Source organism: Ovis aries, chromosome 12 (assembly GCF_016772045.2).
Source record: "Ovis aries strain OAR_USU_Benz2616 breed Rambouillet chromosome 12, ARS-UI_Ramb_v3.0, whole genome shotgun sequence".
Taxonomy (NCBI): Eukaryota; Metazoa; Chordata; class Mammalia; order Artiodactyla; family Bovidae; genus Ovis; species Ovis aries.
In genome coordinates, this window is record NC_056065.1 from 60,613,696 (window position 1) to 60,630,539 (window position 16,844).

Below are 16,844 nucleotides of genomic sequence, written 5' to 3' on the forward strand. Positions count from 1 at the left end.
AGGCTTCTCCATCCATGGGATCTTCCAGGCAAGAATACTGGAGTGGATTACCATGTCCTTCTCCAGAGGATCTGCCTGACCCAGGAATTGAACCCAGGTCTCCGCATTGCAGGCAGACTCTACCGTCTGAGCCACCAGGGAATTTCACTGAAGTTTATATATCTTCGTATTAGTACTTAATGGCATCGTGTTTAGCTGTTTATTAGTCTGTCATCCCTGTTAGATCTTCTGAAACTGAAGGATTAGGCCTTAATTGGATCAAGTGTATTTCCATTTTTGTGTACAGCTGTTTTTCTACTGTTAAAATTAGCATTCTGAACACTTGAATATAAAGATCTCAAGTTTATTCTCGGCACTACCTTTTTATTTATAACTTGCTTTGTATTTCCATTACTACCATTACTAGTTTAGTTTGGGCACTAATAACTTCACACCTTGCATTTGTAATAGACTATATTCTGTGGCATAGAATCCATTCACTAGTCTTACTTTATTCCACTTTCATAGCAGTCCTTTAATATGAAAGACTGGTGCATCATAACCTTCAACCAAACTGTGCATGACATGCTTTTCATTTCCTTTCCCTGGTTACTCTCTTCCAGATGGTTTTTTTGTTTTAACTGAATTGGTAGGACTTCATATTTATTCATATTTGATTGGTCTGAGGTTGCAGCCTGTCTAAATACCTTTGAACCATAATTTGATTATTTGTTGGGTTAACCATGCCTCCTAGCTTTCTGTCATCTACAAATTTGATAAGCACACCTTCATGTCATCAACCAAAAATAACGGACAAGGCCAAGGACAAAACCTCATTTTTTTTTTTCTCCCCTAAAGATCTTCTTAATAGTTAACACCAGCCTTTAACCTTTGTATATGGTATTCCTTAATATACAGGGAGGTGTCCATAGTCTGGAAACATAAGTGAACTATATAATGTCATCTAGGACATCTTTGTTCTGTTTCTAGCCTCTGTTGATGGACTGTCAGTTATTTCTGAGAACTAGTTTGTATTCATCTCATTTCTTTAGAATGCACAATGTTAAAACCTAACTGTTTGATGCTTACTAAACATATGTTGATTAGAGTAATATTATGCCTATAATCTTAAGCATTTCTCTTTTATGAAACATTATTTTTAAAGGGAAGGGTAGAGCCAATGTTGTAAAAAATTTTGTCCATAGAGTTTTAAGGGTTATAAGGCCTCTCTTTAATTAATAGTTTTTAAAATATGACTTAGTTAAAAAAAAATGTCATAGTGAAGAAAGCTGTTTACAAAACAATGTATGATAAAATCTCATTTTTGTGAAAGTAACACCATCAAACACAACATACATCTAGAAAAAGGTTTGGAAAGATATAATTCTAAATGAGCTAGTGATAGCTCTCATTGGTTAGCTGTGAGTGATCTTTATCCTTTTCCTCCTTTGTTGTTGTTGTCCTTATTTTTTTTTTTTTTTTTTGCAATGGCTATGCATTATTCTTATAATCCGCAAACACAAAACTTTAAAAAAGAAAAGGATGGCTTAGTTATGAGGTCCTGTGTTAACTAACATATTGTAACTTTCATTTCCAGAAAGGACTTGATGGATCCTTCATGGATGCAGCCTGACAGACTGAGCCCACGACTCCACCATCCTCAACCACAGCCTCTTGTTGGGACAGCTGGAAATTTACTTTCCCATCTCTTGAATCTAGAGCATGTAGGAATTTTGCATAAGGATTTAGAATCCATTTTACCAACGAGGAAGAATCATAATATGGCTTCGGGGACGTTAACTTTTACACCTCAACCATGTCTGACCTCGCCAACTGCTCATCCAGATGCCTTGTTAAAATCTAGTGCTAGCCAATATAAAAGTAAACTGGATCGTATTGAAGCCTTGAAAGCAACAGCTGCTTCTTTATCCAGCAGAATTGAAAGTGAAGCCAGAAAATTAGCTGGGGCTAACATTAACTATGGGTCAGTATGGAACACTGAGTATGATGTGCAGCGACCACCACAGGAAGATGGACATTGGACCAAGGCTATAAGTCCGCCTGTGAAAGAGGATGCAGAAGATGTTTTCTCTGCTCGAATTCAAAAGATGCTGGGAACCTGTGTATCTCATGCAACTTTTGATGATGATCTTCCTGGTGTAGGCAACCTCAGTGAATTTAAAAAGCTTCCTGAGATGATAAGACCTCATAGTGCCATATCAAACCTCAGAATGAGATCTCCTGGACCCAAACCAGAAGGGCTGCTGGCACAGTTGTGTAAGAGGCAGACCGACTCTTCTGGCTCTGATATGCAAGTTTGTTCTCAAGACAAAGCCAAAGTGTCTCTTGGTTCCAGCATAGATTCCGTCAGTGAAGGGCCTCTTCTTAGTGAGGGCAGTCTCTCTGAAGAAGAAGGATGTCGAGATGAACAGTCCCCTTTGAAGTTAACAGAGATCTTGAAAGAAAAGGAATTTTGTGCTGGAGAAAGAAATGCTTATGAACCTATCAAAGAGTTTCAGAAGGAAGCTGAAAAATTCTTACCACTCTTTAGGCCTATAGGTGGTACACAAAGCAAAGGACCATGGGAAGAACTGGCAAAGGGAAGTCCACATAGTGTCATTAATATTTTTACAAAATCATATAAGTTATATGGAAAAGGTGAGAAAAAGAGTAACCCTTGTAATATTTGTATGTTATCTTGTTGCTGCTGCTGCTGCTAAGTCACTTCAGTCGTGTCCGACTCTGTGTGACTTGATAAACGGCAGCCCACCAGGCTCCCCTGCCCCTGGGATTCTCCAGGCAAGAACACTGGAGTGGGTTGCCATTTCCTTCTCTAGTGCATGAAAGTGAAAAGTGGAAGTGAAGTCTCTCAGTCGTGTCCAACTGTTAACAACCCCATGGACTGCAGCCTACCAGGCTCCTCTGTCCATGGGATTTTCCAGGCAAGAGTACTAGAGTGGGTTGCCATTTCCTTCTCCAGTATGTTATCTTAGGATAAATTATTTTGTAATCTTGTACAAGGTAATACTTAACTACAGATTTTCATCATTCATTATAAGGATAGTAGAAATATATTATTATCTAAATTAATCTCAATTATCTGCAAGCTTCAACTAGAGTATTGCAATTTAATCTTTAAAAATTTATTTTTTAGCTGTTTTGATTAAAACAGTAGTGGATTGATGGTTTTGGTCTGATTTAGAGAAATTCTTAGGTGATGTTCAAGATTGTTACATATCAAGTGTATATTCATATTACTGTGGCCAGAGTTATATATTTAGATAGAAAATATGTGTATTTCTTAAAACGGTGATTTGTGTGTGACTCATAACAAACAGATCTTTGGGAATATAATGGTCAAGAATTGAGAGGGGCAGCTGTAGTAACATTTCTAATATGGAAGCAAATCTGTTTTTGTTTGTCTAAACGAATGCTAAAAACAGACTTTGAATAGTAATGTAGCTGTACATTTGGGTCCTAAAATAATAAATTTTAAGGTACCCTTGTGATCCCTGAGATCCTGCAATGCAGCACTTCCTTTTGTGTGGCAGACTCAATTCCTTCAAGTTCCTTTCTTTGTCCTTCCTACCATAGGTGGATTCTACCCATCTTATGCTAGTACCACCTTAGAATTCCCAGGTTGGAGAGTGAGTGAGGCTGAGCCCGAAATAGGCTATGGATACTGTGGTGTTTTTTTTATTTCCATTCTACATAGTGAACGATTTATCTGACAGATGAATTGATTTCATCTTTTCATCTTATGCTTAATTGGGTTTCCCATTACATTTTCCTAGAATTCATCATAGTTAGCTATTTCATTTGATCTTGTGCAGACCTATATGTGCCTGTTTATCTCTTTTGTTTAACACTTATTTCTATAAGTGGTCATCTACAAGTTCTTTGAATATTAAAGTTATTTTGATTAAGGCAAAGTGCTTGTAAATCAACCCCCTCAATTTTTTTTCACAAGAAGGTTGGGTTTGTTTTTAAATCCTTCTATTAGGTTTTCATTAAGATTACAGTTATACTGAAATATTTAGAGTTGATATGTTTTCTGGCATTTGTTTCAAAGTAATATTTGAGGAGAATTACAGATGGAGGGAATACGAAGTTTGTGTTGGTATTTGTTAAAGCTTGATAATGGATGCATTAGTTTCATTATATGACTCTCTACTGTCATATATGTTTGAAAATTTCCCTAATAAAAAGTTTAAAATGTACTATTAGATATAAAGATAACTTGAAGAACTAATAAAACTAAAATATCCCTAAATCCATGTTGTTAATCCCCCAGGTTGTGGAATGCTTTGCTTGTAGTTTTTAAAATTTTTATTTTAAAACACATTTCAATTACTACTTTTGACAGAATTTGAAGACAGATTGGAAAGAGGAACATCAGCATCACGGCCTTTGAATGCCATCACAACCCCTTTAAGCAGCGTTTCCTATGAAGATGATTTTGTCTCCTCTGCAGGGAGTGGGACTTTGACAGAAAGAAAGTCAGCTCTTGAACCCAAGTAAGACTATGTTAACAGTATGGAATAAAATCTGAAGAGTGAGACAAATGTACAAATGAGAACTGAGGTCTGGATATTAGTCAAATTTTGCTTGTTTGAAGATACATGTAGAAGCTGCATAGCATAGTAGTTATTAAGAGCATGGGCTCTGGATCCAGACCATGTGGGTTTAAATACTGACTCTACTAATTGTTTGTCTTTGGGCACGTTGTTTATCTCCCTGTGCCTCAGTTTTCTTCTCTGTTAAAGTGTTATGAATGTTCAGTGAAATACAAAGTACTTGGAATGAGTCTGGCACATAATAAACAAAATATAGATTGTTAAATCAATCTGTGAATCCCCGGTCGAGGTTAGTATTGGGAAAATTATTCCATGGTGCGTTAATGTGAGATGACTAAGAAATGGTTTTCTGTAATAGAATTGAACATGACTAGCTAAACACTTGGCTCCATGATCCTATTCAGTTCAGTTCAGTTCAGTCACTCAATCATGTCCAACTCTTTGCGACCCCATGGAGTGCAGCATGCCAGGCCTCCCTGTCCATCACCAACTCCCAGAGTTAACTCAAAATTCATGTCCATTGAGTCGGTGATGCCATCCAACCACCTCATCGTCTGTCATTTCCTTCTCCTCCCGCCTTCAATCTTTCCCAGCTTCAGGGTCTTTTCAAACGAGTCAGTTCTTCACATCACGTGGCCAAAGGATTGGAGTTTCAGCTTCAACTTCAGTCCTTCCAATGAATATTCAGGACTGATTTCCTTTAGGATGGACTTGTTGCATCTCCTTGCAGTCCAAGGGACTCTCAAGAGTCTTCTCCAGCACCACATGATCCTAAGTAATCAGTAAACTTTTTAATAATTGGAATAGCATCAAAAACTTTGCAAATCTTTGAATAGTAGCAATATTATGTTAATATTTATTGAGCAGTTAATGTACAAGGGACTTCCCTGGTGGCTCAGTCAGTAAAGAATCTGCCTGCAATGCGGGAGACCGGGGTTTGACCCCTGGATGGGGAAGATCCCCTGGAGAAGGAAATGGCAACCCACTCCAGTATTCTTGCCTGGAGAATCCCATGGTCAGAGGAGCCTGGCGGGCTACAGTCCATGGGGTCATAAAGACTTGAACACAACTGAAAAATGAACACTTTCACTTTAAGGTACTAAGAGGACTGATTGGGCTTTACTTGTATGAACTCATTCTTCTAGTAGCCTGATATGATAAATATTTTTGTTACTATTCATACTTGAGAGAGGAAACTGAAGTCCTAAGGTTGTTACTTGTACAGTGTCATATAGTAAGTGAATCAGATTTCGCCAGAGAATTTCCTCCCTAAATTTTGTTACCATATAAAATAATCTGTAATCACTCACATGCAGTATAATTTTCTTCACACATTACGAATTGTAATGCATATAAAATTATTGGATGATCTTTTAAAAATCAGTTATATCCACATATATATGAAATCTAGAAAGATAGTAATGATGATCCTACATGTAGGGCAGCAAAGGACACACAGACATAAAGAACAGACTTTTGGACAAAGTGGGAGAAGGAGAGAGTGGGATGATTTGAGAGAATAGCATTGAAACATATACATACCATATGTAAAATAAATAGCCAGTGAGAGTTCAGTGTATGATGCAGAGAACCCAAAGCCAGTGCTCTGTGACAGCCTAGAGGGGTGGGATGGGGAGGAAAGTAGACGGAGGGGTTCAAGAGGGAGGGAACACGTGTCTCTAATGCCTGTTCATGTTGATATATGGCAAAAACCATCACATTATTGTAAAGTAATTATCCTGTAAAAAAATTAATCAAAAAATTAGTTATATATAGCTGGATTGATGAAAATAAGTATTATTAAGATTATAGCAGAAGTATAGTTTTAAATTTTGAACTTCAAAGAAAAGGTTTATTTTTTAATCAAGATGTGTAAGGATTTGATTGTGGTAACAATATCACTGATCAATATGATTTATTATATTTTATTTCTGAGTTGAAGTAGAACATATTAAATTATTATTCCCTATAAGATTATTAGAAGGAAAATAATAAATTATAAATTTGAATAGAAATTGAGGTTACATTTTTCAGTATCCAGCATTATATTTTTTTCTCTTTTGTGTCTGAATTACCCATTTTTATTGGTTTCACTCCAGTAAAAAACTGCCTAAGACTTTTCTCAGTAATAAATTGAGCCATAGGGAATAATGCAGGCTTCTGGTACTGACAAAATGAGACAAGTGGAAAGCATCTTTGATTATATTTATATTCTCTTTGTGACTAGATTTTAAAATATCTATAGTTTTAGCAGTGAGTAGAAACTTTTTTATTTCTTTCTCTAACCACTGTTACTTATTCTTTGACAGTGTTGGTAGTCACAGTCTAGGCTTTCAGGAGGATCATTCCAGCAGAAAGTCTGCCTGTGACCTCTCCTCTGTGGATGTTACTCCCCAGCACTCATCAGGGGCCCCGTCTGCTGCATCGTCTCCTTCTTCCTCTTCTAAAGGGAAGAAAGGAAAGAAAGAGAAGATAGAATGTAAGTGGAATCCTGTGTGATGATCTTTTTCTCTTTACCAGTGGCTTTGTGACTGATCTAAAGTTAACGATTTGATTTCATAAGTTAGATAACTTCTGTATGATAATAGTATAATTGACTTTCATACTTATTTATCATTACAATAATACCTTTTGATATATAACATTATAAATCTTTTGCTTACTATGAAAGGAATACATTAACAATGATAAAAAATTAAAAGTTGTAGAAAAACAGTTGTACAACAATTATAAACCTCTATTGATTCTTCTCCTCAGAGATAACTACTGTTGATGTTTTTAGTGCCTATTTTTCCAATATGTACATAAAACCAGGCATACTCCCACATGCATTTTAATTTAAAAAGCAGAAATGAAATAATATTTTGCAGCTGCTTTTTAAAAACTTTGTATCCTGTATGTTTCTTAGTGTCATTAAATATAATGGTCTAATTTCTGTATCTACAAAGTGAAGATGATAATAAATGCTTTCTATGGTAATTTCAAAGCCTACATATATAATATGTACATCTCAGTACTTGCTACAGTAGCTGGCCCTTTGGCATTCTTGACTAATTGAGAATACCTTTCAGTCCCCTCATTTCTACTGGCTATAATTGCTCAGTAGGCCTAGTGATGAGAAGATAACAGTCATTAGGCATCGGCCTCTTAGATTCACAGGATGGTCTCAAGGGAATGATTTTGCTTCCACAGTTATTTTTTCTAATAGTAAAAAATTGCTTGTTGAGTTAAAAAAAAAAGACTGGGGAGGACAAATGTATAAATATAGAAAACTATCTAAAAATGAAAAATCATCTGTATTCCCTCCACCTAGAGATAATCAATGTTAATGTCTTTTTAGATTTTTTTTTTATTTTATTGTGGTAAAATACACATAATGTAAACCTTATTATTTTAACCATTTTCAAGTGTTGAATTCAGTACTGTTAATAAGCATGTTCATTGTGTTCCACAACCATCATCATTACCCAACTCTAGAACTTTTTCATCCTGCCATGCTGAAACTTGGAACCCACTAAACAGTAATTTCCCTTCCCTGAGCTGCTGCTAACCACTGTTCTACTTTCTGTTGCTGAAGTACTACTCTAGGTACTTCATATAAGTGGCATCATCCAATATTCTTTTTGTGTCTGGCTTATTTCATTTAGCATAGCATCTTCAGATTTCATCCACATTGTTGCATGTATCAGAATGTCCTCCCTTTTTAAGGCTAAATAATATCCCATTATATGGATATACCACATTTTGTGTATTCTTTGATCAGTTGATGGGTATCTTGGTTATTTCATCCTTTTAACTATTGTGAGTAATATGGACATGAACATTGGTGTACAAATAACTGTTTGAATCCCTACTTCCAGTTCTTTTATCTATATATCCAATTGTAGACTTGCTAGATAAAAAGTCATTTCTATATTTTAGCTATAACATTTTACATTCTCACCAGTAATGTACAAGGGTTCCAGTTTCTCCACACATATACTAATGCTTGTTTTGTAGTTTTTGTTTTTTTAAGAATAGATATCCCAATGCATGTGAAATGTTAACATTTTTAGTGAGAATACTTCTAGACTGTTAGTAGGCATATGTAAATAGAAAATGTTACATGTATAAGATCACAGTTTATGTGATTTTTTTTTTTTTCCTATCAATGGGTTACAGAAACTTTTCTCTGTTGGTAAATATGGTTAACCCTTTGTAAGGGCTTCCTTATTTGTTGTTTAGTTGCTAAGTCTGAATCTTTTTGCAACCCCATGGACTGTAGATCACCAGGCTCCTCTGTCCCTGGGATTTCCCAGGCAGGAATACTGGAGTCGGTTGTCATTTCATTCTCTAGGGGATCTTCCAGACACAGAGAGCGAACCCATATCTCCTGCATTGCAGACAGATTCTTTACCACTGTGCCACCCGGGAAGCCGAATGGCTACCTAGTGTTCTGTTATTTGAATGTATTGTAATTTGTTATCCAGTTCCCCATTGCTAGACATTTAGATTCTTTCTTTTTTCTTTCTTTTCTGTAATAAACACTGCTGCATTTTCTATGATGAACACTGTAAGACATTGAATAGCCTTACAAATGCATCTTTACACATTGATCTGGTTCTTTTAAGAGAAAATCCTAGAAGGAAGATAATGGACAATGAGTATAACATGCTTAAAATTTGGATACATTTTGCTGAATAGCTCTTCAGAAAGCTAGTGCCACTTTATATTTCCAGTGTGAGACTGCTAGGAGAGATTTTTTTTTTCTTTTAATTTATTTTTTTATTGAAGGATAATTGCTTTACAGAATTTTGTTGTTTTCAGTCAGAGCTCAACATGAATCAGCCATAGGCATGCATATATCCCCTCCCTTTTGAACCTTCTCATCTCCCTCCCCATCCCACACCTCTAGGTTGATATAGAGTCCTTGTTTGAGTTTCCTGAGCCATATAGCAAATTCCTGTTGTCTGTCTGTTTTACATATGGTAATGTAAATTTCCATATTACTTTTTCCTCCTCTCTCCTCCCATTACCCCATTTCCATAAGTCTATTTTCTATGTCTGTTTCTCCATTGCTGCCCTATAAATAAATTCTTCCCATAACATTTTTCTAGATTCTGTATATGTGTGTTAGAATAGATATTTATCTTTCTCTTTCTGACTCACTTCACTCTGTACAATAGGTTCTAGGTTCATCCACCCCATCAGAACTGACTCAAATGCGTTCCTTTTTTATGGCTGAGTAATATTTCGTTGTGGGTATGTACCACAACTTCTTTATCCATTCATCTGTTGATGGAACAATGGGATACATGTGTCTTTTTCAATTTTTATTTCCTCAGTATATGCCTACGAGTGGGATTGCTGGGTCATATGGTGGTTTTATTCCTAGTTTTTTAAGGAATCTCCATATTGTCTTCCATATTGACTGTATCAATTTATATTCCCACCAGCAGTGCAAGAGTGTTCCTTTTCTCCATACCCTCTCCAGCATTTATTGTTTGTAGACTTTTTGGTGAGGGCCATTCTGATCAGTGTGAGGTGATATCTCATTGTGGTTTTGATTTGCATTTCTCTAATAATGAGCTATTTCAAATCCTGAAAGATGATGCTGTGAAAGTGCTGCACTCAATATGCCAGCAAATTTGGAAAATTCAGCAGTGGCCACAGGACTGGAAAAGGTCAGTTTTCATTCCAATCCCAAAGAAAGGCAATGCAAAAGAATGCTCAAACTACCACACAATTGCACTCATCTCACACGCTAGTAAAGTAATGCTCAAAATTCTCCAAGCCAGGCTTCAGCAATACGTGAACCGTAAACTTCCAAATGTTCAAGCTGGTTTTAGAAAAGTCAGAGGAATCAGAGATCAAATTGCCAACATCCTCTGGATCATGGAAAAAGCAAGAGAGTTCAGGAAAAACATCAATTTCTGCTTTATTGACTATGCCAAAGCCTTTGACTGTGTGGATCACAATAAACTGTGGAAAATTCTGAAAGAGATGGGAATACCAGACCACCTGACCTGCCTCCTAAGAAAGCTATATGCAGGTCAGGAAGCAACAGTTAGAACTGGACATGGAACAACAGACTGGTTCCAAAAAGGAAAAGGAGTACGTCAAGGCTGTATATTGTCACCCTGCTTATTTAACTTCTGTGCAGAGTACATCATGAGAAACGCTGGACTGGAAGAAACACAAGCTGGAATCAAGATTGCTGGGAGAAATATCAATAACCTCACATATGCAGATGACACCACCTTTATGGCAGAAAGTGAAGAGGAACGAAAAGGCCTCTTGATGAAAGTGAAAGAGGAGAGTGAAAAAGTTGGCTTAAAGCTCAACATTCAGAAAACGAAGATCATGGCATCCGGTCCCATCACTTCATGGGAAATAGATGGGGAAACAGTGGAAACAGTGTCAGACTTTATTTTTGGGGGCTCCAAAATCACTGCAGATGGTGACTGCAGCCATGAAATTAAAAGATGCTTACTCCTTGGAAGAAAAGTTATGATCAACCTAGATAGCATATTCAAAAGCAGAGACATTACTTTGTCAACAAAGGTCCATCTAGTCAAGGCTATGGTTTTTCCAGTGGTCATGTATGGATGTGAGAGTTGGACTGTGAAGAAAGCTGAGTGCTGAAGAATTGATGCTTTTGAACTGTGGTGTTGGAGGACTCCTGAGAGTCCCTTGGACTGCAAGGAGATCCAACCAGTCCATTCTGAAGGAGATTGGCCTTGGGATTTCTTTGGAAGGAATGATGCTAAAGCTGAAACTCCAGTACTTTAGCCACCTCATGCGAAGAGTTGACTCATTGGAAAAGACTCTGATGCTGGGAGGGATTTGGGGGCAGGAGGAGAAGGGGCCAGAGGATGAGATGGCTGGATGGCATCACTGACTTGATGGATGCGAGTCTGAGTGAACTCCAGGAGTTGATGGACAGGGAGGCCTGGCGTGCTGCGACTCATGGGGTTGCAAAGAGTCAGACACGACTGAGCAACTAAACTGAACTGAATAATGAGCAATGTTGAGTATCTTTTCATGTGTTTGTTAGCCATCTGAATGTCTTCTTTGAAGAAATGTCTGTTTAGGTCTGTTTCCTACTTTTTGATTGGGTTGTTTGTTTTTCTGGCGTTGAGTTGTATGAGCTGCTTGTATATTTGGGAAATTAATCCTTTGTCAGTTGTTTCATTTGCTATTATTTTCTTCCATTCTGAGGGTTGTCTGAAGCTTATAATTTCCTTTGCTGTGTAGTAGCTTTTTTTTTTTTAATTTTTTAATCAGGTCCCCACTTGTTTACTTTTGATAGTATACATGTTAGAATGTCATTCTCCCAAAATCATACTCTAGTGTCCATGTTAGTATACTGTATTGGTGTTTTTCACTTTCATCAGAACTGATTCAAATGAATTCTTTTAACGGCTGAGTAATACTCCATTGTGTATATGTACCACAGCTTTCTTATCCATTCATCTGCTGATGGACATCTAGGTTGTTTCCATGTCCTGGCTATTATGTGTCTCTATTTCTGTGTATTGTGTTGCTGGATAAGTAGTTCTGTTCTCCATAGTGGCTGTACTAGTTTGCATTCCCACCAACAGTGTAGGAGGGTTCCCTTTCTCCACACCCTCTCCAGCATTTATTGCTTGCAGATTTTTGGATCGCAGCCATTCTGACTGGTGTGAAGTGGTACCTCATTGTGGTTTTGATTTGCATTTCTCTAATAATGAGTGATGTTGAGCATCTTTTCATGTGTTTGTTAGCCATCCGTATGTCTTCTTTGGAGAAATGTCTATTTTAGTTCAGCTATATTTTTGAGATTAGTTGTTTTGTCAGTTGCTTCATTTGCTATTATTTTCTCCCATTCAGATGGCTGTCTTTTCACCTTGCTTATATTTTCCTTTGTTGTGCAGAAGCTTTTAATTTTAATTAGATCCCATTTATTTATTTTTGCTTTTATTTCAGCATTGGTCCTGCTATGATTTATGTCTGAGAGTGTTTTGCCTATGTTCTCCTCTAGGAGTTTTATAGTTCTGATCTTACATTTAGATCTTTAATCCATTTTGAGTTTATTTTTGTGTGCGGACGGTTTCATTCTTTTACAAGTGGTTGACCAGTTTTCCCAGCACCACTTGTTAAAGAGATTGTCTTTACTCCATTGTATATTCTTGCCTCCTTTGTCAAAGATAAGGTGTCATATGTATCTGTTTCTATTTTGTTCCATTGATCTATATGTCTGTCTTTGTGCCAGTACCATACTGTCTTGATGACTGTGGCTTTGTAGTAGAGTCTGAAGTCCTGAAAATTGCCATTAGCCAGACTGCCAAAATCAATGAAATGAAATGGAGAGATCACAAAGGATCATAAGAGACTACTATCAGCAGTTGTATGCCAACAATTCTACCAAAAATTTCGAGAAGAGCTAACACCTATCCTCCTCAAACTCTTCCAGAAATTGCAGAGGAAGGTAAACTTCAAACTCATTCTATGAGGTTAACATCCATATGATGATAATAAAAGCTATACAGTTTGATCTACATGGAAAACCCTAAAGACTCCATTACCCCTTGGAGCATTCACCATTGCAACGAAAAGAATAAAAATACTTAGGAATATATCGAAACTAGTGAAAAATGAGTATACTACCCAAAGCAATTTACAAATTCAATGTGTAGTAGCTTTTAAGTTTAATCAGGTCCCACTTGTTTACTTTGGTTTTTATTTCCATTACTCTAGGAGGTGGGTCATACAGGATCTTGCTTTATGTCACTGAGTGATCTGCCTATGTTTTTCTCTGAGAATTTTATAGTTTCTGATCTTACATTTAGATCTTTAATCCATTTTGAGTTTATTTCTGTGTATGGTGTTAGGAAGTGTTCTAATTTCATTCTTTTACGTGTAGCTGTCCCGTTTTCCCAGCACCATTTATTGAAGAGGCTGTCTTTCCCCATTGTGTATTCTTACCTCCTTTGTCAAAGATAAGGTACCCATAGGTGCATGGGTTTATTTCTGGGCTTTCTGTCTTATTTCATTGGTCTATATTTCTGTTTTTGTGCCAGTACTGTACTGTCTTGATGACTGTAACTTTGTAGTATCATCTGAAGTCAGGAAGGTCAATTCCTCCATCTCCATTCTTCTTACTCAAGACTGCTTTGGCTATTTGGGGTCGTTTGTGTTTGCATATGAGCTATGAAATTTTTTGTTCTAGTTCTGTGCAAAATGCCATTGGCAGTTTGATAGGGACTGCATTGAATCTGTAGGTTGCGTATGGTAGCATAGTCATTTTCACTTTTCTACCCAGGAACATGGAATGTCTCTCCCATCTGGTTGTGTCATCTTTGATTTCTTTCATCAGTTTCTTACAGTTTTCTGTGTACAGTTGTTTTGTCTCCTTAGGTAAGTTTATTCCTAGATATTCTTTTTGTTGCAATGATGAATGGGATTGATTCCTTAATTGCTCTTTCTGATTTTTAATTGTTAGTATATAGAAATGCAAGTGAATTCTGTATATTGATTTTGTATTCTGCAGCTTTTCTTAACCTCACTGATTAGCTCTAGTAATTTTCTGATACTATCTTTATAGTTTTCTGTGTAGGGTTTACTTCTTCTTTTCCAATCTGGATTCCTTTTATTTCTTTTTCATCTCTGATTGCTGTAGCTAGGACTTTCAGAACTATGTTGAATAATAATGGTGAAAGCGGACACCCTTGTCTTGTTCCTGACCTTAGGAGGAGTGCTTTCAGTTTTGCACCATTGAGAATAATGTTTGCTATAGGCTTATCATATATGACCTTTATTATGTTGAGATAGGTTCCTTCTGTGCCCATTTTTTGAAGATTTTAATTATAAATGGGTGCTGAATTTTGTCAAAGGCTTTTTCTGTGGCTATTGAGATTATCATATGGTTTTTATCTTTCAATTTAATATGGTGTATCACATTGATTGATTTGTGTATATTGAAGAATCCTTGCATCGCTGGAATAGACCCAGCTTGATCATGGTGCATGAACTTTTTGATGTGTTGCTGAATTCTATTTGCTGAAATTTTGTTGAAGATTTTGGCACCTGTGTTCATTAGTGATACTTTGCTGTAGTTTTCTTTTTTTGTGTTGTCTTTGGCTAGGAGAGGTATAACTCTCTTGCACATTGGAAGTGTTCTTTAAAACAGATTGGAACATTAAACATCATTTTATCAACACTTCTCAAAGTTTTTCTTTTCTTGTGAAATACTGATTCAGTGCAATAGGCTGCTTCATAGGTGCTCTGAGAACAAAAGAAATCCCATGGTTCCACAAACCTGGGAAATGCTTTCAGAGTGAAATAGGCTTCTCTCTAACAGGACTTATCAATACTTTCAATATGCTGATATGGATTATTTAGGATGAGGATGAGGCTATAGTGTGATATTTTTCAAATTTATTTGACCACAGAATCAGCTCTTCGATCAGCATGTTACATACAAATTCAGCAGAATACATTTCAGGAAATGATGATTTTGCTCAGTTTTTTTTATTTTGCAGTTGTTATGCTTTATTATGTTAGTGTCTCAGCTAAGGTTACTAACTGCTGCTGCTAAGTTGCTTCAGTCGTCTCCGACTGTGCGACCCCGTAGACAGCAGCCCACCAGGCTCCCCCGTCCCTGGGATTCTCCAGGCAAAAGCACTGGAGTGGGTTGCCATTTCCTTCTCCAGTGCATGAAAAAGTGAAAGTGAAGTCGCTCAGTTGTGTCCGATTCTTCGCAACCCTATGGACTGCAGGCTCCTCCGCCCATGGATTTTCCAGGCAAGAGTACTGGAATGGGGTGCCATCGCCTTCTCTGAAGGTTGCTAACTAGTTATCGGCAAAGCCTAGATTCTGACTTCTAACTTATAAATCAAGTTTATGTTTTACTATAATATATTGTACAACTTAAGATATCATGATATATTATGAGCATAAACAATATGATTCAGTGTAAGTTTTAAAAATTATAATCTAATACTTGATTAGGTGAAATACAGGTAATTTTTTGTGGTTTTCAGTTTCCCTGATTCCTTCTGACAATGCCTTAAGAAAACCCATATATTTTACTTACCACAGCATCAACTTAAACTTAGTATCTTATCCCAGAGTTCTAATATGTATACATTTTGTTGCATATACTTGGATCTGGTGGTAAAAAAGAGTGCATGCTCGCTCACTTCCTCAGTGTTGATGAAAAGAGTAGACGAAAGTGGTAATCATAAGAAAAAGATAATCTTAATTTAACTTTAAAACATATACTTTCATTTGGAAATCTTTTAAACTAGGGGCAGATGATTTCTTTGCATATAGGTCCCTCGAATGGAGTTTAGATCTTTCTTGCATAAACTATTGTATGGTCTATGATTTCTAGTTTTTTGAAATGAACAATTTTTAAATTGTGTATTTAAATAATATATTAAGTGAATGAACTGTTTTTATTCTATAAGAGTGCATCTATATTATGGTAAAGTTAGAGATAACCAGTATTAGCAGCTTGTTTCTAGCCTAGGGATCATAAATAGATTTTAGATTGTGGAATCCTTTCTAGTTGATGGACAATCCTCTAGATTATTTGTATTTTTCTCCCCATTATGATATACTGACTTAGCTTATTTAATTCATTGTATACATCTTCACGTAGCTTCCTAGGATAAATTGCTATGAGAAATTCCACCGTCAAGGGCTTGGCTGGAAAATTATTTTTATGTATTTTTTGAGTTATCCTTAAGAAAGGATATATGATTCCTTAAAAAGCTAGGAATAAAGCTACCATATGACCTAGCAATTCCACTACTGGTCATATACTATGTGAAAAACCATAAATGAAAAAGACACATGTATCTTTGTAGCAGTTCATTGTAGCACTATTTACAATAGCTAGAATATGGAAGTAACCTAGATGTCTGTTGACAGATGAATGGATAAAGATGTGGTGTATACACACACACACACATATACACACACACAATGAAATATACTCAGCCATAAAAAAAAAAAAGAATGAATTTGAACCAGTTCTAGTTAGGTGGTAGATTTACAGAGTGAAGTAAATCAGAAAGAGAAATATCATATCATTGCACATAAATGGTAATTAGAAAAGTGATGTTGATGAACCTATTTTTAGGGAAGGAATGGAGATGCAGATACTGAGAACAGACTTGCGGACACAGTGGGACAGATGGAGAAAGTGGCATCAGCGTATATACACTACCATGTGTGAAATAGATAGCTGGTGAGAAGTTGTATATAACACAGGGATCCCAGCCAGGTGATCTGTGGTTATCTAAAGGAGTAGGATGCGGG

At 36.5% G+C, this 16,844-nt stretch overlaps 1 protein-coding gene across 8 annotated transcripts in view; it reads left to right on the top strand.

Moving 5' to 3' along the window:
- The window catches only part of CEP350 (centrosomal protein 350), a 156,668-nt gene that overhangs the window by 54,793 nt on the left and 85,031 nt on the right, over nt 1-16,844 (top strand). For all 8 annotated transcript variants that reach the window (XM_060396663.1, XM_015099343.4, XM_060396665.1 and 5 more), the window contains 3 exons: nt 1,577-2,637; nt 4,346-4,496; nt 6,866-7,035. In XM_060396663.1, the coding sequence (XP_060252646.1) occupies nt 1,577-2,637; nt 4,346-4,496; nt 6,866-7,035 (1,382 nt within the window). The remainder of the gene's footprint in view (nt 1-1,576; nt 2,638-4,345; nt 4,497-6,865; nt 7,036-16,844) is intronic.